The sequence below is a fragment of the Miniopterus schreibersii genome, assembly GCF_964146895.1.
Source record: "Miniopterus schreibersii genome assembly, chromosome: 13".
NCBI classification, from domain to species: domain Eukaryota; kingdom Metazoa; phylum Chordata; class Mammalia; order Chiroptera; family Miniopteridae; genus Miniopterus; species Miniopterus schreibersii.
Genome location: NC_138113.1, coordinates 53,900,421 through 53,926,362, shown reverse-complemented (window position 1 = coordinate 53,926,362; position 25,942 = coordinate 53,900,421). Strand labels below are relative to the sequence as shown.

At 48.5% G+C, this 25,942-nt stretch overlaps 2 protein-coding genes across 8 annotated transcripts in view; one reads left to right on the top strand and one right to left on the bottom strand.

Moving 5' to 3' along the window:
- The window catches only part of FER1L5 (fer-1 like family member 5), a gene marked incomplete at both ends in the record, with an annotated part of 45,900 nt that extends 25,427 nt beyond the window's left edge, over positions 1 to 20,473 (bottom strand). The window contains 18 exon segments of the mRNA XM_081156440.1: positions 1,331 to 1,459; positions 2,032 to 2,126; positions 2,198 to 2,280; positions 2,371 to 2,414; positions 4,106 to 4,174; positions 4,972 to 5,024; positions 5,457 to 5,580; positions 5,783 to 5,898; positions 6,716 to 6,746; positions 10,063 to 10,113; positions 10,842 to 10,904; positions 11,585 to 11,713; positions 14,045 to 14,154; positions 14,600 to 14,654; positions 15,794 to 15,902; positions 16,602 to 16,693; positions 17,267 to 17,319; positions 20,389 to 20,473. Of these exon segments, the coding sequence (XP_081012566.1) occupies positions 1,331 to 1,459; positions 2,032 to 2,126; positions 2,198 to 2,280; positions 2,371 to 2,414; positions 4,106 to 4,174; positions 4,972 to 5,024; positions 5,457 to 5,580; positions 5,783 to 5,898; positions 6,716 to 6,746; positions 10,063 to 10,113; positions 10,842 to 10,904; positions 11,585 to 11,713; positions 14,045 to 14,154; positions 14,600 to 14,654; positions 15,794 to 15,902; positions 16,602 to 16,693; positions 17,267 to 17,319; positions 20,389 to 20,473 (1,491 nt within the window).
- A 2,976-nt stretch (positions 20,474 to 23,449) lies between these two features.
- The window catches only part of KANSL3 (KAT8 regulatory NSL complex subunit 3), a 36,960-nt gene continuing 34,467 nt past the window's right edge, over positions 23,450 to 25,942 (top strand). For 2 of the 7 annotated variants that reach the window (XM_081156880.1, XM_081156878.1), the window contains exons 1-2: positions 23,450 to 23,536; positions 24,517 to 24,781. In XM_081156880.1, the coding sequence (XP_081013006.1) occupies positions 24,567 to 24,781 (215 nt within the window). In that variant the 5' untranslated portion in view covers positions 23,450 to 23,536; positions 24,517 to 24,566. Of the gene's footprint in view, positions 23,546 to 24,516; positions 24,782 to 25,942 lie in introns of all 7 variants that reach the window. The other 5 variants (XM_081156881.1, XM_081156877.1, XM_081156883.1 and 2 more) reach the window with 4 other exon arrangements.

Sequence of the window (25,942 nt, the reverse complement as noted above, 5' to 3'; positions counted from 1 at the left end):
CTCCCTGGTCAGGCTAGGCCGTGGTTAGGCCACCCGCCTCTACCCATGTTGGGCCACCCCACCCCCTCCTGTTGGCCTAACTGCCCTCCTCAGATGAGACCAAGTGTGGGCAGGGGTGCGTAGAAGAGGCGGCACACACTCACACATCCTCTCTTGCCCCTTCTCAAGCCCTGTCTTCCCACCCTGCCTCCTGTCTGCTCGGTTCCTCTCTCCATCATGGTAGCTCCTCTCTTGCTTCTGTTACCAGCTTCTGCCCTACTCTGGCATATTCCCAGTCTGTTCCCTGGCTCAGGTGTCCTGGCCCTAAACTTAGCCCCCCTTCTGCCCTGAGCTACCACCTGACCTTGTTTCCCTCCACTTTCCAGCCAAGTTGCTACACATTTGTCTCTGTGCACCGCCTGCAACTTCTCCCTCCGACCTATGGCGCCTGGCTTCTCTCCTGACCCAAGGCTACCAGACGGAGCCTTCCCAATAACCAGGGGACACTTGTGAGTCCTCCCCCTTTCTCTCTGCCACATTCAGATACCTGACGGCTCCTTTCTGCAGCTCTCCCCTCCACAGGCTGCCCCAGTGGGCCCTCTACAAGCCCCTCCTCCTCCTGCATTAGGCTGTGGCATCCAGCTTCAGCTCCTTTTTTTCACTTCACCTACCCACCCTGGGCAAGTCCTCCATAACCACGGTTCAGATCCTGCTGCGCTGATGGCACACCCATCTGTCCAGCAGCCTCGAGACTGGTCTTTATGGATGTCTCACAAGCACAGGTCAAAGTGGGGTTCATCAACTTCCCAGACCTGCTCCCCCTTCAAGAAGCCCAGGATGATGCAAGCCACCCAACCACCTTGCCACCGGAGGCAGAAAATGGGCATCAGCCTAGGGGATTCAACCTCACTTCTTATGTCCAGTTAGTTGGTGGCTCTGATCATTCTGCTTCCAAAGGGACTCTGGAACCAGCCCCCTCCTGTCCGGCTCTCTTCCCCTGCGACTGTACCCTGTTTCTCTTGAGTGAGTGGTTCACCTTACTGCCTCCCAACTATTCTCAACACTTCCCTGCCTCAGCGGCCCTCCCCTGTCTTCAGGGAGAAATCCAGACTCCTTAGGATGCTTCTTAGAATCTTTCTCCCTAACCAGATGACACATTTATTAAACCGAAGCCTTATCTTGTCCTTACGGGATCCCCTGGCCACCTGGGATTGGGCAACAGCAGGATGCTCTAGCGGCTCAGTAAAGACTCAGGAGGATTGGCCACCATCCTTCCTCATGCACCCATCGCCACGCTGAGCTTGCGGCCACGGATGGGGGCGGGCAGAGGGCTCCCTTCTTGCTGGGTTACCTCTACATTGGTCACTTGCTGGGAGAGGTCCCCTATCTTAGTGTCGTGGTGGGTCGTGATGCGGGTAACTAACTCCAGGAAGATCCGGCCTCGATACGCCAAACCATCCTTCACAGAGCTGGGGATAATCTAGGGAGGAAAACGGAGAAAGGGGATGAGAAACGGAGCGGGCCCATCTCCCAACCCTTCTGCACCTGGTAGAAGCTTGGGGACCACGGTCCCAGCCTGGGAACCTGACTGCGTGGGAAAGAAAGAGGCCTGGGCTGGGTGGCCGAGCAGATGAGGGGTGGAGAGCACGGGAGGGCCTTTCTGTGCGCTGAGGCCCTGGCGCCTGTTTCTGCCTGCGCACAGCCCTCCCCAGCCCCATTGCCTCGTGCAAGCCAGTTGAATTTGGCTTCGCCAGGCCTAAATGACCCAGAGCTGTTCTACATTTACCCGTGCTGTTTCTTCGGTCTCACAGGTCCTTTCCACCTGTTGAAAATCTTACCCAGGATCCCATCTCAGTGCCCTCCTTCTGTTCCTTTCTTGTGCCACAGCACAGGTCACACAGCCGTGGCCCTTCAGCGCAGGCTTCATGTTTACCAGCATGTGGCGGACAGAAACCAGGGCCAGGGCCTCCCCAGGCATCTCCCAGGCCCCAGTGCCTCACACATGGTCAGTTTTACCTCCTCTGTTCCCTAGAGCTGACATGAGAGGCTTACAGCGCCTTCTTCTTGGATCCGGAAAGGGGCCTTTTTACCCCCATGGAGAGTCAGGAAGCTGGGGCCAAAGCAAGGTAGGAAGCCAGAGTACATCCCTGCAAGAAGAGCTGGTGAGATGGCGGCGAGGTGGGAGAGGCACAGGAGGGGGGCTGGGGGGCTTGCTTGCCTTCTACTTCTGCTCCGGTGGATGAGATATGGTTGAGGACCAGGCTGACAGTCCCGATTTCACCCGAGCAGCTGCCTTTGGGGCTGGAGAGAAACACATACTTCTGGCTGAGCCCCTGACAGGCTCCGTTTTTCCCTCCAGGCATGTTTTCCAGCCTCCACCCAGTTGCTCACCAGTCCAAGACTCTGAACTTGATGTAGCTGGAGAGGCAGGGCAGCTGCGGGGAGGGGGGACAAGAGACACAATGGGCACGTGTTGGTGCTTGGAGGGTCCAGGCCTTGCAGAGACCACAAGCACTTGGAAATCCTGGGTCCTTGTCCAATGCCTGGCTCAGTTCCCAGTGAGCCATTAACTACAGCCAAGGTGGATTTCCATGGGAGCTTCTGAGCCCTAAACTTTAGGGCCCCCACTTGCATGGGTCCTCAGGAGGCCAAGGAGAGGTAGGGAAAGGGCTTTCCAGCTGAGCAGCTGGCTATTAAGAAATGAGGAAATTGCCCAGGTTAAGGAAGGACGTTGGAAGTGGAGACATGAGCACCGTCAGGCACCCAGGTCTTCCAAAGTTAGAATCCACCAAATTCAAGTTCATGGCTAAACCACCTTTCCAGCCACCCTGTTGAAAATCTTCCTTCCCTTTCCCAGTTCCTTGTATTAACTCCCCTCCTGCCTTGAGGCCTCTGGACTATAAAGTGGCATCCCCCGCATTTTCAGCCGGGCACCCCCTGCAGTCTGCCTTGCTGAGGCCTGACCAGCTGGCCTCAGATGCTACTGTTTGTGTGGTCAACCTGCCATGTCAGAGTGAGGTTCACATGTCTGCTGCATTTCTAGAGGGCCAGTAATAATCAGGCCTGCATCTAAGTGGTCCCAGTCCTGGACACAGTGTCCTGCCAAAAATGGGTGAGGGTCCAGGGGACGCTTGGACACCTTCAAAGGTTGGAAGGCCTCTTTCGCGGATGAAGGAGGGCCTGGCCTGTGTCACTGGCTCTGAGCCTAATGGCAGCTGAGCTTCTGAGGGTCCTGCCTCATCATAGCCAGGGACAGGTGGGAGTGAGCTTGGCAAGGATAGGGGATGAACTTGGCCCCTCTAAGCTCTCTTCCTACTTTAAGAGTCTGTAAAATCACCTAAGAAGGTAGGGATTATGAGGAATGGTTAAAAATGATGACTCACCAGCAGGCAGACTGGGGAAGCTTCTAGAAGCAAGGAGGAGGGTCCAAAAGAGGGAAGAAGGGAGCTCTTTAGCTGGTTACATGTCACACAGATATAAGATAAGGAGCCCAAGCACTCTCTGGGTGGCCAAATAGATGGCACCTAGAGCTTTGTGCATTTGCGCTCATGAGAGTGCTCAAGTTCTCAGAATCACCTTCTCTCGTTTTACCTTGGTCCTGGAAGTCTAGCTTCCAGGGCCTGAAGAGAACTGGCATCCACACCATTGACAAGTGGCCAAGAAGGACTGCGAGGCTATAAAAACCAGATCACAGAACCCCGCAAAGAAGAGCATCTTGGGCATTTAGTGTAGGAACAGTAGTCCAACCACATGGAGCCCAGAATAATAACCATAGGCCCGTGGTACCTCTAGGCCACCAACAAAGAGCTGTCATTCTGTTCAGGGCATTCGGCCTAGGAGGTAATACAGCTTAGAATGAGTCTTTAAAGTGATTGTTTTGTTGTTTAATGTAGGTGAAAGGACACGTGTAAGTTTTCTGGAATGTTCAGTTGTATGGCCCACTCATTAATACTGGATATAATAAGGGTTTCCATCATAGCCTTGGGCCTCCTTGTGCTCCCTGCCAGGTGGAGCCCTCCTCCCTGTGTGCTTCCTGGCCCTCCTTCCTCACCTCTACACACACAACACCTGGACACCCCTCCTGTTCATGGGCGGGAGGAGGGCAGGCAAGGCAGGATGTCAATACCTGAGTATGGACGGTCAGGACCTGGTTCCAGATCGGGTTCTCAGTTTGGGTCTTCACCTGTGTATTCAGCTGGGAACATACCAAAGCCATGTCAGTGCCAGCCTGTCCCCTGCTTTCTCCACAGCCTCACCTTCCAGCCCTGCCAGTCCAGCCCACAGAAGGATGCCGTCTGCAGCCCAGGGCTGATCATGGGATGCCCTGGCCTGAAGCACTTGGACGACTGCTCATCGGCTACAACTTTAGTCCTTTGGGCACCTGCCCAGGTCCAGATTCCTTAACACGTTAGATTGTGTTAGATGAACTCTAAGATCCCAACAGAAAAGTGATCAAAACATCTCCGTCGGCAGCAGCAGCATTTCTAAATCTAGCCTTAAACAGTCATGTCAGAGAACTCAAAGAGTAGTTGGACTGATTAAACTTTTAATACACACTCAGAAAAACACATAAATATTAAAAATCTTGAAAAATATGTGTCATCGACCACTCAAGATCACCTCACCTAGATCCAGAGTACAAACCACCCTCAGAGCGATGGTTCTAAGACATGTCCACCAACCTTTTGGTACTCCCTCCTTCAAAAGGTGAACACTAAGCCCTCTCCTCTTATACACGGGCCGGATTTAATGACTTTGGTTTTCAGGGGGCATCGTCTCCACGCTGGGCACTGGGCACAGCTCTGGGAGACAGTGGCTAAGCCACGGTCCCCAACTTCACAGAGTTCCTATCAGTGGGATCACATGGCCCTTTGATGGAAGAACTGGGAGATGACTCCTGGGGTCCGGCCTACCAATCCAGCCTTACCCCTACACTATTTTTTTCTAGGTAACCATTTCTCTAAGCCACATACACACCCTTTCTACACTTACCTTTTCTCCAATTAGTTCCACCTCCAACATTGGGCTCACTAGGTGGTGTTTCTCTGTGGACAAGAAGTTAAAAGATTTCTGAGACAAGAGCATTTAAAATTTTTTTTTGAGGAGGAGGAGATGGAGAGGTGACAGGACAACTTAAAACCCTTCCCCATAATGTGGTTTGGCGCCCCCTGGGCAGACCCCTCCCATTTTCACTGTCTCTGTGTGTGCTGTTCTGTGTCATGACCCATAATGGCAGAGGGATGGGGGCTGGCATAGTGAACCTTGCACCCCAGCATCAGAGACAAGTCAGGGAGATACGGCCATTTTAAAGGGTGTGTATGGGGCCTCTATAAAACGACTATTGATGAGCTTTAGTTTCACCCTCTCCCTCCACCCCAGATCTTAGGTCAGTGTTCCCATAGGGAAGCCCCATGGGAACCTAGGGTGCCACTGCGTAGGGCTCCTCAGGGTGGCTTCCTTCCGCCACCCTGACTCACTAAGGTGAAGGTCCTCCGCGCAGTAGATGTAGAACTGTAAGTGGGCCTTCTTCATCGGGACCATCGTTGACTTGTAGATATGAATTTTGATGTCATCATCCCCATAGGGCGGCTTTTGATCTACCTGGAGAGACCAGAGAGCTAACAGGGTCAGAGTCACAGGGAGGTCACGGCCAAGGCCACTGGGGGGAGTAAGTGGACAACTCGGAAGTGACACAGTGGACAGATGAAAGCATATGAAGGTCCATGGTCACTTGGAAGCTCAGGAGTGCCCCACAGAAGCAGCCAGGTAGGAAATGTTACTTGGGTGTAGGGGGCAGCCTCACCGGGGCCTGGTCTCCCACACCGAGGGCACAGATGGTGACCTTCAGGTAGCCTCTCACACCATTGTTCGGTTCATTTGGCTGGCAGAGGCCTAACCATTTCCTCTGGAGTGCGTGACCTGGAGAGGCACAGGGTCCATGGGAGACCAGCTTCCAGTTTCCAGCCCTCTCCCCTGAAACCAGTCTTTGTTTGCGTGGGAGAGGGGTGTGGAAACACATCTCGTATATTCTGATTGCTATCCAGTAGCAGCAAAATGAGAGTCACTCCTACCATTAAGACAAGAGAGCGTACTCACCAGGCTGCCAGCTATTGCCATTAAAAAATAGGGACCCTCTTTCCCATTCTGAGAACCTACAGCTTTGTTACTGTCCTGGTATGAGAAAGACAAGAATTCTCCCCAGCTTTAAGTCCCAACCTCAACCTGGCATGTATGTGATGGCCTGGCCACAGAGGCAACCTCTACTCAAACTTCAATTCCCCAGTGGCCTCAAAAATAGAAAGTCAGCCTGAGGCTGGCCCTGGCCTGGTAGCTCAGTTGGTTAGAGCGCTGTCCGGACACACCAAGGTTTCAGGTTCAATCCCCAGTCAGGGCACATACAACAATCAACGAATGAAGACATAAATAAATGGAACATCAAGTTGATGTTTCTCTCTCTCTCAAATAAATAAATTTAAAAAAGAAAAATAGAAAGTCAGCCCAAGGTTGCCTTAAAAGATTAGCATTTGACCCAAAGGGATTCCTTCAGTTTTGAAGAGAAAGATGTTTTTATATAAAATACCATGAAGTACAGTAAGATATTATCAAGTACAGAAAATAATTCACACCCTCAAATATTCTCCCCCATGTGTTGAATGTGCAGCAATTTTGTAACATTTTGACACCTGGCCTGAATTTTCTCAGAAGCCACACATATTTGCAAAAACTGTTTACTTACCTGGAGAATGGTAGATAAAACCAATATCCGTCTGAAAAGATAAAAGTGGAATAAAGATTAGTTAGGACCTCCAGCCAAGATTTGTAGTACCAGCTAAGCTGATGACAATATTAGCCACATGCCCTGCCCTAACTTTTTAAATCTTTGCAACAACCTAGAAGTTGATCCATATCTCCTCCATTCTACAGAGGAAGATACTGAGTTTGGGAGAAGTGCTCAAGGTCTTACAGGTAATAAATTAGGAGGCCTGGATTGAAAGGATACTTAACCACCAAGCAGCACTGCCTGGCGAACATAGCACTGACCCTCCCCTCTCCAAGGGCTTCTCTTGTCTGGGGAAGAGAATCGTCAAGGGAGGAGTTGGCAGAGACACTGAGTTTTCCTTTTCCCTGGGAGAAGGTTTCTGACAGGCTGGAGGGATGTGGTACAGGGTTGAAATGCGATTAGGCAAGACCACCCTTGTAGCTCACATCTGAAGGGTCCACGGAGCAGTCCCCAGATCCTGCATGTTAGGCCTGCTTTAAAACCACTTACCCCCTTGGATCAGGTAGGTAAAGATTTCTTAGATGCAACAACAAAAGCACAATCCATAAAAGAAAACTCTGATAAACTGGACTTCATCGAAATTTAAAAACTTCTCCTCTTTGAAAGACGCCAATAAGCAAATGAAAGGACAAGCCAAATACCGGGAGAAAACATTTCCAAGTCATATATCTGATAAAGGACTTGTATCCAGAATATATAAGAAAATTTCAAAACTCAATAGTAAGAAAACAACTCAGTGAAAACAAGCAAGAGATTTGAACAGACATTTTGAGCAGACAAAGGAGATACATAGATGACAAGCACGTGAAAAGATGCTCAACATCATTAGTCATCAGGGAAGTATATCACCATGAGGTACAACTATACATAATCAGAGTGGCTAAAATAAAAAGATGGACTATATCAAGTGTTGATGAGAATGTGGAGCAACTGGAACTCTAATACACCTCTGGTGGGAATAAAAAGTGATAAAACTTGTTTGGAATTTTGGGGAAACACCATTAAGAATTTTCTTTAAAAGTTAACCATACCCCTACCATACGAACTAGTGATTCCATTTCTACATATCTACTTGAGAAATTAAATATGTCCAAACTAAGATTTATATAATACATCAATGTTACAGTAGCTTTACTGTAATAGCCAAAAACTGAAAATCATCTAAATGTTCATTAACAGGTGAATGGATAAACAAACTGTGGTATATCCATACAATGTACTACTCAGCAATAAAAAGGAATGAACTATTGATACATGCAACATACATGAATCTCAAAATAATTATGCTGAGTGAAAGCAGCCAAACAAAAACAATACATACTGTATGATTCCATTTATATAAAATTCTAGAAAATACAAAGCAGTCTATAGTTACAGAAAGCAGGCCACTGGTTGCCTGGGGATAGGAGGAGGTGGGATGGGGGTTAGAGGGGAGAACTACAAAGGGACACAGGGAAACTTTTTGGGGATGACAGATGTGATAGATATGTTCATTATCTTGATTATGATGATGGTTTCACAAGTGTATACATATTTTTAAATATATCAAATTATATATTTTAAACATGTATAATTCATTGTATGTCCGTTGTGCCTCAATAAAGCTGGAAGAAAACAAAACAAAGCTCAGTCACCTCTAAAACCCCCAAAACCTCAGTCACCCCTAATGAAGCAGTAGATCTAGGAAGTGATCATCAGTAGCTGTTGCCAAGAAAAGAGAGACCAACAGACATTCTGTGTCTCCTGCTGAAGTCACTTTGGCAAAGAGATGGAAATATGTGGGCAGAGGGACCTGAGAAGTGATCCCCTAGAGATGCAATCAGCAAAATCCAGACTGGGGGGAAACTCTATAAGACAAACAAATTTGTTTCTTTAACAAATAAATTGCAAGGAAAAAAAGGGGATGGGATCAACAGAATAAAAGAGACCTGAAAATGCATTTTGACCAACTGCAATGTATGCACCTGGTTTGTTTGGATCCTGATTTGAGCAAACTGTAAAAGGAATTCACAAGACAATTAGGAGAATTTGAATACCAAATTAGAAAGGTTTTTAATTAAATGTGATAGCTGTATTTGGTTATGCTTAATAAAATGTTTTAGAACTATACACTGAAATATTTAAAAAATAAAATGATATCGTGTCTGAGATTTGAGTCAAAGTGATTCCTAGGGCCTGGGGACATGGGCTGGGTGTGGATAAAAACCTGATTGGCAATGAATTGGTGAAGCCGAGAGAGGAGGAGGTGGGAATTGATACGTTTCTCTCTACTTCTAGGTATGTTTGAAATTTTCCCCAAAAGTAACATATTTTTTTTAAAAGCTCAGGTTTTCTCTGCCCTCTGTATTTTACTCAGCAGTTCATATGGTTGGTACTTGTCTGAAAATTTCTCAGTGGCCTTTGTCAAAACACAACCTTTTTGACCTCGTGCCATCTACCCTCTCCAGAATCTTAATTTCTAAGCCTGCACTTCTGCTTCAAGGGCAAGACAGCGGGAGGGGTAGTTCATGACTGTTCATGTGCTTATTACAAGTAATGAGAAAGTGACCTAACTTTAATTTGTCTTAAATTTGCCTTTTCCCAGGGTGGAGCCCTTTTATGGTGGGTTGCCAGGTTTAGGAAATAAAAACACAGAAGCTGCTTAAAATTTGAATTGCACATCAACAATGACTACTTTTCAGGATACATTTCTCCCCTGCAATGTTTCCTGAGGAGTCATGCAATATTTGGGGCATACTTCTAATTACAAAGTACCTGTTGTTTAAAATTCAGATTTAATGGGGCTCCTGTATTTAACCTGGCAACACTACCTTTTCTGACCTTCCTGGGTTTGGGGAATCTTCGTGTGGCCCTTTGTGACTATGTAAACTTTCCTTGCCTCAGCCTGTGTCTTTTCAAAGCAAACCGTTCACTCTGTCCTCACGGGCAGTGATCTTTCTCTGGGTTTTTCCAATAATTAGGTCGGCCTTTTTGGATCCCCTGCTTCCTTTTCCTGGAGACAGAAGCTTGAACTGTGTCGATCCCATTAGAAGTGTGGGGTTTCAACATGGCATCTGGTGCTTTCACCAATACTACACTCTTTAACCCTCACAACCCTGTGGCTGAGGAAATTATCCCCCTTATTTTACAGATGAGGAACTAGGGGCTCAGACACTTGTCTAAGCCACCCAGTTGGTGGGTGGATCCAAATCTGGATCTTTCTCATGAAAATCCAAGTCCTTTCTGGGCCTGTGCCTGGAGCCCCAGGGTGGGTGGGTCTCTATGACTGGTCCCCCAAACCTCCCCCTTTCTCCAGTGCTCACTTGGAATCTCCCGATCTCCGCATTGGATCTCAACATCCTGGAATTCATCACCTGCAAGGGGATGCCCAGAGAGAGCTTAGTTTACACCGCCCATCTCCCCCACGCCCAGGGCAGGAGCCCCAAGGGCACACTCAGAATTCTCCAGGGTTTTCTCCAGCTTCCCAGTGGCCAACGCTGTATATCCTTTAATCCTCAGAGAAACCCTGAGGTTCAGGTTTTTAGTTCCATTTTCCTGATGAAAAATTGATTACAGAGGCCTATTCATTTGGTCAACCCGAAGGTCAACACTCGGCCCTCACTGCCTGCTGTCCTGGCTGTCCTACATGCCTGCGTTCCCACGCGTGGGGAAACTCGTGGAGGGGAGGCCTCCTCCTTCTCCTGGCCCTGCGCTGGGCACTTGGGGGACATGTGATGAGCACGTGTTCACCACTGGGCTCCCTCTGGTAAGAGAATGGAATGTGCCACTTCTAGCGGACATTAGAGGGGTCCTCTGGTGGCATGAGGGGCCTGGCACATGGGAAGAGGCTGTTTTGTTCAACTCAGTGTCCAACCAGGTCAGGGCCTCGCAGTTGGCATTTCATATTTACTGAATGAATGAATGAATGAATGAATGAGGGTCTGGCTGCCAGGGAGTGAGGAAGGTGGTGGAGATGCTGCCCTGGAGTCAGAAAGACCATCTGAAGTGACTCTGGCTCTAAGGGAGGGGTTGCGGGGAATGACGTGCTTTCCCAGAACTGAGGTGGGACGAGGGAGTGGACCCATCTTTTCTGGTTCTTCACCTGGATTAAGATGGAGTCATCGAAGAACTTTGCAGGAATCTCATGGAAATTCTGGAAGAAGATCTGAAGGACAGGATAGGGATGGGGGTAGACGATGTTTCTTCCACCACTTGACCCAGCGACTCGGTAAGCCCAAAAGCTCAGAGAGGTGGACTTCCTCCCGTCACCTGCCCATTTCAGTAACTCTCAGCTGACACTGCCCTCACGCTCGCCCTCAGGAAGCAGAGGCCTGCCAGGCTCCCGGAGGGTTTTCTGCCTGGGTAAAGGGTAGGGGTAGGGGGTTCCCAGAGAACCTGTTGTGAGCTGCTTAAGGCCCAGCTAGCCACCCTGGGATGGAGATTGAAGCCTCTGTCTCCCTCCAGATGGCCCTGTCAGTCCACTCCACCCCCACCCCGATGCAGCCAGAACTTCCTTCCCAAATGCAAACCTGGCTCTGTCACTCTCCTGCTTCGATCCTTGCATGGCTCCCAAGTGTCATCCATGACAAGCCCCAGTGCATTTTGTAGGCTTCCCTCCCCAGGTCTACGGTTCTATCACTAATTCCTGCAAATTACCCGTCTGTGTTCCCAGTGCCAAGCACAGTGCTCGACCCTCTGTAGGTGCTCAGTAAATGTTTATGGAACACATGACAATGCCCTCATCAAGGAGCAAGCTGGCTTCCCACCTGCAGGAAATGCCCAGCCCACTGGCTCAACTGGCGAAAGTGCCCGCCCTTTCAGCCCTGAAAGCCACGTATGGCCCACCTCATTGAAGAAAGGGTTGTTTCCCCTCTTGGTCCGTGTGTAGTATTGCTGGCTTCCGATGACCACCTTCACCACTGGCTTGAGGTCATTGCCCATGAGCTGGCGGGCTTCAAACACCTTTACTTGAACCTACCAGGGACAAAAATGAGACCCTGATGTTGGGGACCTGGGCTCCCCTTCTCCCACAGGGATTCTCTCTAAAAGAACCAAATGTGATGAGAAAAATCTACTGTGAATAGGAGAACCCACAGGGGGAAGGCTGGCAGGAGCTGGATCTGCCTGCCTGGAGACAGGCCTGGCTGTTTCCTTCTGGGAACTGTCACTCCACTGCCTTGCCCTTTTCATCTTGGTTTGATGAAACCAAAGATGTGGACTTGGTTTTCTTTTCCACTGGAGTGGGTTTGTTACAGAAGAAGAAAAACAGTCTAATGTTTCTGTTTGTTGATTTTTACTTTATTTATTTTCTTTTTTAAAATAAATTTTTATTGATTTTAGAGAGAGAGGAAGGGAGAGGGAGAGAGAAACATCAATTGGTTGCCTCCCACATGCATCCTGACCGGGCATCTAACCCACAGCCTGGGTATGTACCCTGCCCAGGAATCGAACCAGTGACCCTTCCATGCATGGGACAGTGCTCAACCAACTGAGCCACACTGGCCAGGGCTGATTTTTATTTACCTATGATCTTTTTAAGGAATTGAAAAATTTAAAGTTCCATGCAGTTGAATCTACAATCGTGGTATAATCTCTGATTTGTGATTTCTTCTGCTGCTTTTATGTACTTTACCAAGACTCAGTAAAGGGACTGTGACATCTGAGTCTAGAATTGGAAAGCAGGAGGGAGAAGAGCAACTTAGAGTCATGTAAGATCCAGGCGGGCTGAGCCCGGGAAGGAGGAAATAGCGCTGGCCGTGGGGAGCGGTGCACAGCCTTGGGAGCTTGACGCCTGACTACAGGGAGTAAATAGTATACGGCGCTCCCAGACCAGGCCGTGGGTCCGGCCATTCTCCTTGAGGCCTCCTGTGTCTCCAACAAGTCAGGGGTCCTTCAGAGACGGACTCACAGCAGCCGCCTGAGCATCAGAGACTAGAGTAGGCCAAACCAGGCTGCAGGCCCTCGAGCCAGCATTTGGTCCTAGCCACCGCAACATAGGAGGGGGAGTGGCATAGGCACACTGACCTTCTCTCCTGTGGAAAACTAACCTGGTGAAAAAGAGTGGGGCCAACAGGAAGGAGAAGGTACTCTGAAGGCAGCGCGTGCAAAGGCCTGGCCTGGAGAGAAGCTCGAGGATGGGGACTGTGAGTTGTCCAGGATGTTCACGTGGGGTAGAGTGGCAGGGGCAGGAGAGAGGGTGGCTTGGAGTGGCAGGCTTGGTGTATCTAGGGCCTGGGAAGCCATTGTAAGGAGTTTGGCTTTTGTCCTGGGGACATTGGGGTGTCCTTATACTTAAGGACATTTTATTTTTTATTCTCACCCAAGGGTACTTTTTCCATTGGTTTTTCATAGAGAGTGGAAGGGGGGGGGGGAGACATCAGTGTGAGAGACACATTGATTGGTTGCCTCCTGCAGGTGCCCCAACCCTGGGGCTGGGGATCGAGCCTGTAACCAAGGTACGTGCCCTTGGCTGGAATCAAACTCAGGACTCTCCAGTCCTCAGGCCGACGATCTAACACTGAGCCAAACCGACCTGGGCTTAAGGATATTTTTAAGCAGGTGCATCACATGATGAGAATGACATCTTTGAAAGACCAACTTGCATGAAGAAGGGACAGGAAAGAGCTGGAAGCCTGGAGTTTGGTCCAGGGAGGTGATGGATGGCTTGAGCCAAGGAATGGAAGTGGCGATGGAGAAACGGGAGCAGTCAGGTGATATTAAGTTAAGCGCTGGCCTTGGCCAGTGGCTGGATGCAAGGAGTTCTGTGAGGAACAGGAGCAGTCAAGGATGGCTCCCAGCCTCCTGAGCAAGTGGCAGGCGGAGGCAGACGAAGCCATGGCGGAAATGTTAGGTCACCGGTTTGAGATTGAAGGGAAGTTGGGGGTTACAGGATTCACAGTGGAGCCCATGAACCATCCCACGAATCCCTCAAACTGTCCTCAGCTCTCCCATCCAGCTAATTTGACCTTGCACGTGGCTGGCCTTGTGTTGTCAAGAATCCCGTGGACTCCTGCAGGGCAGGGCCCAGGCCTTCTTCTCTGTCTCCCTGGCACCTGCCAGGACCTGCTGGTGCACAGCCACCAGTGCCTCCTACTGCACTAAGAGTGTCTCTAGCTTCAGCTATGTGCAGAAGTTCCCCAGAGTGGTGGCCCTTGGATGAGCAGGGATGCAGTGAGGATCTGAGAACCTGTAGCTCGATCTGAAGCTCCAACCCTCTGCCACGACCTTGTGGAGAGGTGGGATAACCTGGGAACACCATGAGGTGTCAGGCAAATTACATGGGCTTTCAACCTGGAAGGTCCTCACCTGGAAGTGCTGAGGCTTTGAGGAGAGCTCCTTGCGCACAGCGTAGCTGGGAACCATCTGCTTCTGCCTGGCTACTTCTCCTGCAGTTATGTCCAGGAGGCCTTCATCCCCTGGAGAAACACAGTCCAGGGTGAGCTCTCAGAGGCTGGGGCTCAGGACATTTTGAGGACTTTTCCTCATTTTCTCATTCTATCCCCAAAGGCTAGTTCCTAACTAAAAGCATGGCCAAGACCTGATAGGGACACGTCTACCCCAGAACATTCCATGGGCCCCCGCCTACCTTCAGTAACCCCAGGTCCCACTCTCCACACATGGGGGCTCTTGGAAATGGCCATCCTTACCTCTCTTTGCAGCCCATTGGAGGCTGCATGTCTAGAGATACAAATGGACATATTGAGGTGACAGCCTCAGCTAAGTGTCTGGAGATCTGGCCTGTAGACACTAACCTGGTTACAATCCTTTTATAGGCCTCAAGGGTTGGGTCTTGAAGATCCCAAAATGCTCATCCAGCTATGCTTGGGGAAAGGCAGGGGTAAGCTCCATGAACATACATACCTGTCTTCTTAATATCCTGTTTGGTCATATGGGCCACATGTAGGGTGATAGTACACTATAAGGCAAAGGCAAGGGAGCTGTAAGCCAAACCATGCAATTTTTGGCCCAGTCCTAGCACCAGAATCCAGCCAAGCCTGGTAGGTTCAAGTCCAGTTCTCCTGGGTGGAGTGATGCTGGCCATATTGCAAGGCCACACCATGGGGCATTGTGCAGTCCGGGTGCAGAGAGGTTGTAAATTGGTGGTTATAAACTGAATAGACAAATGGACAATGGCCAGAGCATATATGAAAGTGGAACTTTGCCCCACAATCTGCAGCACTCAGTCCAGGAAATCAACCCAGTATCTACAGTAACCAGCCCAGGAAGCCAGTGTGCTGTAAATCAGACTTATAAGAATTCAGACCACTAGCTCCAGCAACAATAATCCAGGAAGCAAACAATAGTAATCAGCCCCAAATGGCCAGGACTTGATTAATAACTGCAACTTCCCTCATTTTTGTCTCCACTTCCAGCTTAGGACTAATCAGAGAAAGCCAAATGTGCACCTTAACCAATCACAGGACACCCAGCTCTAGTGACATCACTTACAGCTTCCCTAGGCCAATAGCCTCCCATTCACACAAACCTGGAGCTTTTTTCCCCCCAATGTAGAGTTTTCCCTCTCCTCTGCCTGCCTTTGAGTCTCTGCCAAACTCAAGTGATGGTGGTTGACTCCCTTGCTATTGCTAGTTCCGAATACATAGCCTTTGCTGGTTCTCAACTGGTTGGTCTTTGTTTGTTTCCACGTGTCTTAATCACCTCCTCTGTAAAGCCTTCCATGACCTCCCAAGCAGAATCATTCGTTCCCTCTTGACCTCAGTGACTTAGCTCTCTTCACTCTTGTACACTGTGCTGGAGCACTTGTCACTGTGAGTGGTGCCTACTCCAATAGACTGTGGGTTTCATTCAATATAGTATCCCGGGCCTAGCACAGTCACCGATACCCAGTGAATGATCAACTAAGTAGTCTAAATGGTGGGTGGGCAGGTGGGTGGAAAGGTAGGAAAGTCGGGGAGATGATGGCAGTGTGATGGGGCCCCCCGTGGGCAGGAAACACTCTCTGGGTGAGGTCACTGGGCCTTTATTGGGGTAGAGTAGCCCAGTTTCTCTGGCTGTCCCCAATCCTCTAGCAACCTTTCCTGGGGCCCAACTCACGCCTGTGGGCAGCATGGAATGGTTGAGTAGGGCCAGATCCTTCACAAAAAGAACCTCTTTTGGTTTTTTCACCAAGGGCTTGAGCAGCACTGTAGCCATGCCGACGAACCTGGGGAGATGAGCAGCAAGTATGGGAGCCTAAGCCAGGGGAAGGGGTGTCCTTCCCTGTCCCAAGCAGGATTTTATCTAGATATGGTTTTCTCTCCTAGCAGCTGTGTTGTCCACAGAGGGGTTGAAGGAAGAATGCAGTGATGGGGAGCATCCATCAGAGGATACAGGGCTCTCAAGTCTCTGGGAATGGCTTTGGGACTCCTGGGCAGTGGGAGCCCCGGTTACTGGTTCTGCCTGCCCAGCCTCTTCCCAGCAGCTCTGCTCCTACACTCATCCTGAGTGGGAACTATGCCAAATAACAGTAAATTGGACTAGGGGTGGCACCTGACCGGGGCCAATTAGATTCTTTCGTTGTAGGAATTTTGCTCTAGGATGCCATAGCTTCTATCTCAGTGGATGTCAGTCTTAGGTGAATGGGGCCTTGATGAGATAGGCAGGGAGAAGGAGAGATTTGAGAATCCCATGTCTTCAGAGGAGACAGACTGTTCCTGGGCTCCTAGCTTCCTAGTTCTGGTTGATCTTCACTCCTAGCTTCACTACCCTCCACAAGCCCCTGCCCTTTTTTTTTTTTTTTTTTCAGTAGCTGGCTGGAATGTGTTCTGGTCCTTGCATCTGAATTATGGATTAGAGACAGGGGATGCAGCATTTCTTGTAGCTTTGGTCAGAGCCAGGCTTCTTGTGCCTCTCTCTCTCTCACCTTTCTTCCTTTGCTGCGCCCAAGTCCTGAAGGATAACTTGTAAGAAAGAGTCATTCTGTAGGGGGCGGTTCCAGAGGTGCCAAATTAGGGTCTGTGGGATACACAAAGAGGTCAGCATCCCTCCCCTTCCCATCCTTCTAGGAAATGAGAAAGATGCAGACAACGGGCTAGCACTATGTGTCTTTCGACCTGAGGATACCCCCTCAAGTCTAATTTCCTCAGAGGATGGCGTTTGCTACCTTTCACAAAGGTGCTAGGTATCCTACTTAGGCCCCCCTAGCTTGAAAGGCAGTGTTGTGGGCATGTTAAGAGGTTTGGGGACCAAGGGGCAGAGGGGTCATGGATGAATGGAAGATGAGCATGGATCCTGCACAGGGAGCCTTGTCTTTGCTTCAGGTTTCTGAGGACATAAAGGTGGCCATGTTGAACAAGATAGACCACACCACAGTCCATCCCCAGAGTGGGGGAAAAGGGCCAAGGCAGCAATGGGCAGATATGGCTGGTGTAGCCCTCAGGACTCATAGCCTTGTCAGCTCAGAGGCTACTCCCAGGGCCAAGATGCCCAGCTTTGGGAAAAGCTCATGAGGCTCCATGTCCTCTCCCTAGACCTATCCTCACTATTGGGTGTCACTGCCTCTTCTGGGCTTGCCCCTGTACATCTTACCTCATTCCATGTGGGGTTATTTCCTTCTGCCTCAGAAGTGTTCTTCTTGACATCTGCAAAGACACCAAAGGGCTGGCATTGGTGACAGGAAATGCTTCAAAGTCTAGGTTCAAGTGGGATAAAGAAAGGTGGGAAGCTCTAAGAAAACTTCAAGTTGCCCTGGTGCTGTGGCTCGGTTGGTGTGTTGTCCTGTGCACAGATTGATGCTTCACTGTCACATCAATGTTTCTCTCTCTCCCCCTCTACTTTCTTCTCTCTCTAAAACCAATAGAAGCATATCCTCAAGTGAAGATTAAAAAAAGAAAATGTCAAGTCTATAATGGCAGGTGTGACATGGCACTGATTCTTTCTATTATAGACAGGTAAACAGGAGCAGAGCAAGAATGACGGGCCAGGTATAGAAGGTCACCGGGGTGGAAAGGCTGTGGAGGTTTCCCAGAGGAGTGAGGTGTCCCAGCCCCACACCAGACCTCCCAGCCCATGGTTCCAGTGCCAGGAAGGGAAGTTCCCATAACTTTGGGCTGTAAAAATCAGCAGAGAGTGTGGCCGAGTGACATGGAGGCTGCTGGAGTCACAGGCATTCCTCTTAAAGGGCCCACACAGGGACTTACTCAGACTCACTTCCTCTGAGCTGGGGAGGGAGGTTCAGCAGCTTGAAAGGAACCAGAGACATATGGGGAAGAACTTAATTGTTTGGCACCAGGGCAAGAGTTGGAGGGGCAGCTTTATCCCAGACAGAAGTGCTGGCGGAGACCATTGCTCCTTTTCTGAGACTTGCCCCACAGAGCCAGTAGGTGGACACCATATCTGAGTCTCCACCAACCTGGCTCACACTGTTCCCCATCCTGGTGATTCCCTGAGGCCCCACCCCACCCAATTTTCAGGCCCACCCCATGCTGTTTCCAGTGGCTTTTCCATACGAATGGCATGTCTTGGCTCATGCTTCAGATTTTCCTAAATTCTCTCAAACAAGCAACATCTGGCCTCAGAGAGTCCTGTGCCTCTATCTAAGTGGCCCCAGGCCCTGCACTAGTGGCAGCAGGCCTTGGTTCACAGCTTGGCCTAGCTGGGCACCTCCGAGCCCAACACAGCGATAGCCATCTTCAGATTGCTTTGTAGCTTATGTCAAATGTTCCCAAGCAAAACTCAAGCAGTGGTTGACCTTGGCCTCACATCCCGAGAGGCCCCAGAGCCAGCACACTCAGTGGACAGCTTCAGACCATGTTGAAGCACCATCACCCAATGATCTCCACAAGCAACACACTCAAGGGGCAGACTCAGCGGGCACCAGAGTCCTGCTGAAATAAGTCCTGCTCTATGGGGTGGGCCCCTGCACTACAAGAGGAAGGTGTGTAGCCCACACGGGGTCAGGGCACACCTTGAGTATCCAGCTTCAGTGATAGGGGAGGCTGTGCCACTGGACCCTACCAGACACCTACTACATTAGGCCACTCTACCAAGCCTGGGAGATGAAGCAGCTCTACCTAACACATAGAAACAAGCACAGGGAGGCTGCCAAAATGCAAAGACAAAGAAACATGGCCCAAATGAAAGAACAGAACAAAACTCCAGAAAAACAACCAAACAAAATGGAGACAAGCAATCAACTTGATGCAGAGTTCAAAACACTGGTCATAAGGATGCTCAATGAACTTAGTGAAAACCTTAATGGAATAAAAAAAGAACCAGTCAAAAATGAAGGATACATTAATTGAAATTGAAGAATAATTTACAGGGAATTAACAGTAGAGTAGATGAAGCCAAGAATCAAATCAGTGATTTGGAATATAAGGAAGTAAAAAGCACACAATCAGAAGAGCAAAAAAGAAAAAAGAATCCAAAAAATGAGAATAATGAAAGGAGCTTCTGCAACAACTTCAAACATACCAACATTCACATCATGGGGGTGCTGGAAGGAGAAGAGAGAGAACAAGAAATTGAAAATCTATTTGAGAAAATAATGACAGAAAACTTTCCTAATTTGGCAAAGGAAAGAGACGTACAAGTCCAGTAAGCACAAAGAGTCCCGAACAAAAGGAACCCAAAGAGCCCACACCAAGACACATCATAATTAAAATGCAAAAGGTTAAAGGCAAAGAATCTTAAAAGCAATAAGAGAAAAGCAGTTAGTTACCTACAAGCGAGCACCCATAAGACTGTCAGCTGATATTTCAACAGAAACTTTGCAGGCCAGAAGGAAGTGGCAAGAAATATTCAAAGTGTTGAAAAGCAAGGACCTACAATCAAGATTACCCAGCAAAACTATCATTTAGAATCAAAGGAAGATAAAGAGCTTCCAAGACAAGAAAAAGCTAAAGGAGTTCATCACCACCAAACCAGTATTACATGAAATACTAAATGGTCTTCTTTAAGAAGAAGACAAAAAATATGAATAATAAAATGGCAATAAACATATCTATCAACAATTGAATCTAAAAAACAAAATAAATGAACAAGCAGAACAGAAACAAAATTAGATACAGAGAATGTTTTGACAGTTGCCAGATGGGAGGGGTGTTGGAGGGATGGGTGAAAAAGATAAAGGGATTAAGAAGCACAAATTAGTTGTTATAGAATAGTCATGGTGATGTAAAGCATAGGGAATATAGTCAATAATAGTCTAATAACTAAGTATGGTGTCAGGTGGGTGTGAGATTTATCAGGATGATCACTTATTAAGTATGTAATGTCTAATCACTGGGGTGTACTCCTGAAACTAATACAATAATGTATGTCAACTGTAATAGAAAATTTAAAAAAATATTTTAAAATAATAAAAAATCCTCACATTGATCCTAGGAAATAGGTAATTTTTTTCTAAACTTGAGTTTGTGGCACAGCCTTAGTTCGTAGAAGCTTGAGATTAATAATTTGAGAAAAGTATTAATCTTCTCTTTTTCCCATAACCACACCTTGGTAAAAATGGGAGGCAAAAATGTCATAATAAAAGAAATAATAGCAATAAAGATGATAAGTTTGGAAAGAACTGGAGGGTGTCTACCTCAGCATTCTGTCAGACAGCGCATCTTTTACATAACAGGGCACCAGTAATCCTGTTTTTTTCACTGAATACATGTTGCCTCCTGGGGCACCTCTCTTCCATCCAGAATCTTGGTGCTCACCTCTGAAGAAGACAGACACACAGGGTCTGGGTGGGGGGGTCAGGGGTGGGTGAATCTTGGTCGACTCCACGACAACACGCAACATGTCGACCACCTTCTTCCTTCTGAAGCTTCCTTCTTGAAACACCTTGGTCCAAAGTGTCCCCCAGGACTCAAGGGGCTAGTGGAGCCCTGAGTCTGTTGCTTAGCAATAGAGGTGATGTCACAAAGGTGGGTGGATCCTGGTTCTGGGGAGGAGTCAAGGGGAATGAGAATTTAATACCATAAATTCTGCCTCGTATCCATCAACAGTCACTGCTCATTTCTCCCTTCCCATAGCCACTGGAAACCATGAATCCACTTTTTGTCTCTCCAGATTTGTTGATTCTGGACATTTCATATATATGGAAAGATGCAATATATAGTCACTTTAAATTTATTTTTAATTGGCTTCAGAGAGAGAGAGGAAGAAAGAGAGAGAGAGAAGAAAACATCGATTTGTTGTTCCACTTATTTATCCATTCACTGGTTTCTTCTTGTATGTGCCCTGATTGGAGATGGAACTGCAACCTTGGCATATCCAGATGTCACTCTAGTCAACTGAGCTACCCAGCCAGAGCTACAATATATGGTCTTTGTGACTGACTTCCTTCACTTAGCATAATATTTTCAATGTTCATCCATGTTGTAACATGTACCAGTATTTCATTCTTTTTTATGGCTTAATAAATCCATTGTATAAATATACCACATTTTGTTTATTCATTCATCAGCTGATGGATGTGCAGGTAGTTAACACTTTTTAGTTATTATGAATAATGCTGCCCTGAACGTTTGTATACTTGGACATACGTTTTCAGTAATCTTGAGCACATACCTTTGTCTTTGCTGTTCCTTCTCCTGGAGAGCTTGTCTCCCAGCTTCTACCATGTTACTCAGTCTCCTCTTTTGATTTCAGCTTCAACATCACCTTCACAGGGACACCTTCCCCACCAACCGAGCCAAGGCTGGATTACCGCTCTACTCTCTCTCATTACCTTGTACTTTGTAGGAATTTTGAGGGAGTAAATGCGCAGGTTCTGGAGCCACACTGTCTGGGTACCAGTTCTGCCTTTGATACTAACTAGCTGTGTGACCCTGGGCAAGAATCTTTACCTCTCTGGACATGACTATAATAGAACCTAGTAGTTGAGAGGGTTAAATGAAGTAAATAATTTAGGCCACTTAGAGCTTATTTGGCATTCTCTAAATGTTAGCCCTTACTATCACAATTATAAATTAAAAATTATTTATGTAGATTATAAAGAAGTATGCTTTGTCAGTGCTACGTCCTCAGCACCTAGCAAAGTACTTATCACATAGCAGGAATTTAAGAAATATTTGTGAATAAATGAAGGCCAGGTGTATTCAACGGGATATCAGAGGAAGGAGAGGCATTATAGAGAAGAGATGCCCAACTCTAATCCCTTGGATGTCTTGGATGGAGAAAATGATTGTGAAGTTGCATCTGGGTTCAGAGGGAGAGTGGATTGTTATTAATTAATCATGTCTGCCATGGGTAATAGGTAAGGAAAAACTGCAGGACAAGCACCATGGTTTTAACATCCCGCTATAGAGAAGGCTTTCTGTCATGTTGGAAATAGTCCAGAATTGTGAAGTGACAATTTGCCTCTTGTCTCTCCACTGTCTAACCCCACTCCCCCTCACACACACACTTTTCCTCTAGACACTCGGGACTCTCTGTGGCATTGCACAGGCTGTCTGGAGCACTGTGTCTCTTCCTTTGGGCTAGTCTCTTCACCCTATTTCCATCAGCATTACAAGCCATTAATCTCACTCCTGCCCCAGTAGGGCAACCAAATGAACCCATCCACCGATTACCTGGAAATGACTGGACTTGCCCCCTGATTGTGGTTTCCATTCCAGGGACATTTGCATTTGACTCTAGCCCAGGGGAGGTGTGAGTGTGTGTGTGTGTGTGTGTGTGTGTGTGTGTGTGTAGGGGTGGACCATGAATCAAATCACCCAGGGGCCACTGAGGCCAGTGAGGCTGCCCAGAGGGAGGGCCTATGCATACCCCATGCCTGCCACACCAGGTGAGCCCAGTGCTGCCACAGACTCCAATTTGTCAAGAGAATCTGGAAATCTGGATTTTTACATGAAACTTCCTAAATCTGAAGTGTCTGCAATTAAATAAAAATTTAAGAAAGTAATGTGAAGGCCAAAGGATATGGTGGTGGGTTGTACTTGGCCCATTTGCTATCTCTGCATGGGCCCTTACCAACCTTTCCAGTCCCTCTGCAATGGCCTGGTCCTTCCAGCCCAGCCTCAGGTGACTTCATGACCACCCCAATCTTCTCATCAGGAAATCTTTCTTCTGGAACATTCTACAGTCCCTTATGGTAATTGCTTCTGAAATCTATTTGTGTTCTTGCCAAGTACCCTTATTACCCCGTTTCAACAGCACTCAGGATAAATGTTTTCTTTTCCATTTATTCATTTTTAATAAGAGTATTTTTGTTGATGTTAATCCTCACTGGATTTCTATTGAGAGAGAGAGAGGAACAATGTAAGAGACACATGGATGGGTTGCCTTCCTCACGCGCTCCAAGCAGGGCGGGGTCGACCCTGCAAGCCAAATACTTGCCCTAGGTCTGGAATCAAATCCACGACCCTTCCGTGCGTGGACCAAGGCTCCAACCGGCCAGGGCTTAATAGACTATATTTTAGAGTAGTTTTAGGCTCACAGCAACTTTTTATCTATTCGTTTTTAATGTGGTTGTTTCTTGAGAGTAAAATTCCTGCCTAGCTCATGCAGGGAGCCTGCTCCGGCAGAGGTGGAGGGCGTGCGGGGTGTGGGGTGCGGGGTGCGGCAGCAGGACGGGGGCTGCAGAAACCAGCCTCCTCCTGCGCCCTCACACTCGCGCTGAAAACGCAGGAGGCGACCCCGGACTCCGCAGACCTGCCTCGCAGATCCTGGCGTTCCCGGCTCTCCGCTTCCCGCTCTAGGGGTTATCCACTCCGGGTTTTCCCACTCCCCACCCCTTCCTCTCAGGCCGTGATCCGCTTCCGCGTTTTACTTGGAGCACCGAGAACCAGGTTTGGGGGCGGTAACGCGCACGCGCCCTGGGAGCCCGTCCGGGCCGAGCGCGCGGCCCGCGGACTGCGGGTGAGTGAGGTAGGCCAGCTGGGGCGGGGGGTCTTGGGGGATCGCGGCCCGGGGTGGGATAGGTGGGGGCTCGGCGAGGGCTCGGCGAGGGGCTCGGGGCTCCCCGGCGCTCGAGGGCCGGGGGCTGGAGCCTAGGCCGGGGCGACCGGTCTTGTTGGGCCGGGGGCCGCAGGCGCCGGGCCGGGCGGGCGGGCGGGCGGGCGGGAGGCGGGTGCGAGGCGGCGCCTCTTGGTCACGAATTCTCGGTGACCTTGGCCTAGTCGCTTCTTCCCCTCTGAACCGGCGTCTTCACCTGTGAAGTGCGAACGATAAGCCCCGCCTACTGGATGGGGCGGTTTGGAGGTTCTGTGGCGAGACCCCCGGGGGTGGTTTGCCGGGACCGCCCACCCCGGGAATGGAAGAGGTCCTCCTGGGGTGGCGTTTTGTTACCGGCTTCGCGAAGGAGCCCTCGTTTGTACGTGTAAAAACTCCAGCGTATTATGAAGCCGTTGCAAAACTTTTATTTGACATAGAACAAGAGACTTCAGAGGCCCCCGTGAGGCCCCTGTCGCCCCGCTGGTGCTGGGCTGCCGGTGCAGCCGCAGGGAGGGCGAGGAGCGGTGGAGACCCCTACTTAGCGTGGGAAGAATTAAAGCTTGGGATTCGTGTTGTTCGCCAGATCCCTTCTGGCCCACACAGGAAACTGAGGCGCTGGGCAAGCAAGTTAGCATCTGTCGGAGGGAGGCCTTTGCGACCAGTGGAGTCACTCCGCTCTCCATGAACGAGTTTTGTAGAGATTGAGTGTAGAGAAACTTGTGCGAGAGCCTTTCCCGAGGGTGGAATGGGACCTCAGGAACCCTCCCTATAGTGGGCGGCTGAGGGTGTGCAGTGTACCCAATTCTCAAGTATAAGTGATGGAAGGTCACAAAAGTAAGAAGCATTGGGGATGTTACAGGTTGGGGGAAATTTGGAATATTTGAATTGACAAACTTTCCATGCAGGTGGCTAGCATGCAGACAGCAGTTCTCTGACTGGCTGTCCCCCCACTGACATGGCCCACCGGGGTGTGGAGAGGGACTTCCAGTCTTCAGCGCGGCGCATGGGCACCTCACTGCTCTTCCAGCTTTCAGTGCACGAACGGGAGCTGGATCTGGTTTTTCTGGATCATAGCTATGCTAAGCCATGGAGTGCCCACCCAGATGCCAGTAGTGCCCGGCCCACCCGCATGCTCTTCGTTACTCCTCGGAGGCAGCATGAAAGTACCATGTGAGTTTGGGTTCCTCTCCTAAGGGCTCTGGTTGCCCTAACTGGGCAGTGGTCAGGTGGGATTCCAGAGGACTTTACTGTGGGGGTAGTGGGGGGCCTGGTAAGCAGTGTGAGGATATCAACATTCAAGACATCTGACATTCAAGACAAACCAAGATGTTCAAAAGAAGGTAAACAGCCTATTCCACTTAGGTAATAGGACTTGATATTGGAAAGAGGAAATGGAAGAGGATTATTTAATGGGTGAAGAAAAAGACTGAAGAGTAGTTGACTTAAAAACTGCCACACATGATTAGACTCATTCCTTCAGTCCAGTGTTCTGGCTTGTCCAAACACTGGCAACAATAACCTATTCCTGACTTCACCCAAAAAGTTTAGGAGTATATTCCCAAGACCTTAGCTTGTTTCGGAACTGTCACCGTGGGTGATCTTAACCCTTCTAGGTCTGATTGTATTTTCAGCTGGCCTAATTATTGGGTAAGGAATTTTTTTCATAAATTTAGTATGTAATAGATGATACAATTACATTTGACTTAAACCTGTTTAGTAATTCTTTTGAGCTTTAAAGGTGTTCTAATTATATTTCAAGATTTGTTGATACATTTTGATGACCAAATCACGCCCTTAGTAATTTTATAGACTGTTTTGGAGAGGAGGTTTGTTTGTTTGTTTGTTTAATTTTACTTATTGATTTGAGAGAGAGAGGAAGGGAGAGAGAGAAACATTGATTTATTGTTTCACTTATTTATGCGTTCATCGGTTGATTCTTGTATGCACCCTGACAGGGAATCAAACCCAAAACCTTGGTGTATCGGGAGGATGCTGTAACCAACTGAGCTACCCGGTGGTCAGGGCTTTGTTTGTTTGTTTTAATTTGAGCTAATGTTTAAACTTCCCTCTAGCACAGGTTTTAGGTTTGTTGGGGAATAGAGATCTTGTATTTTGCTTCTTTAGATGTCCCATTGAGCCTTATTGAGCTAGAGTTACTATGATATGTGTTTTAAAGAGTAGTGTTTTTTATTTCATTTCCTAAGGACAGCAGTACTTTGTTGGCTTTTTTTTTGTTGTGCAGGGCAAAGGATCTCTGACTTTAGGGAATTATTCAGCATAATCCTGATGCGTCTGGCCTAGGGCATAACTGATGAGCTCCTTTAAATAGAG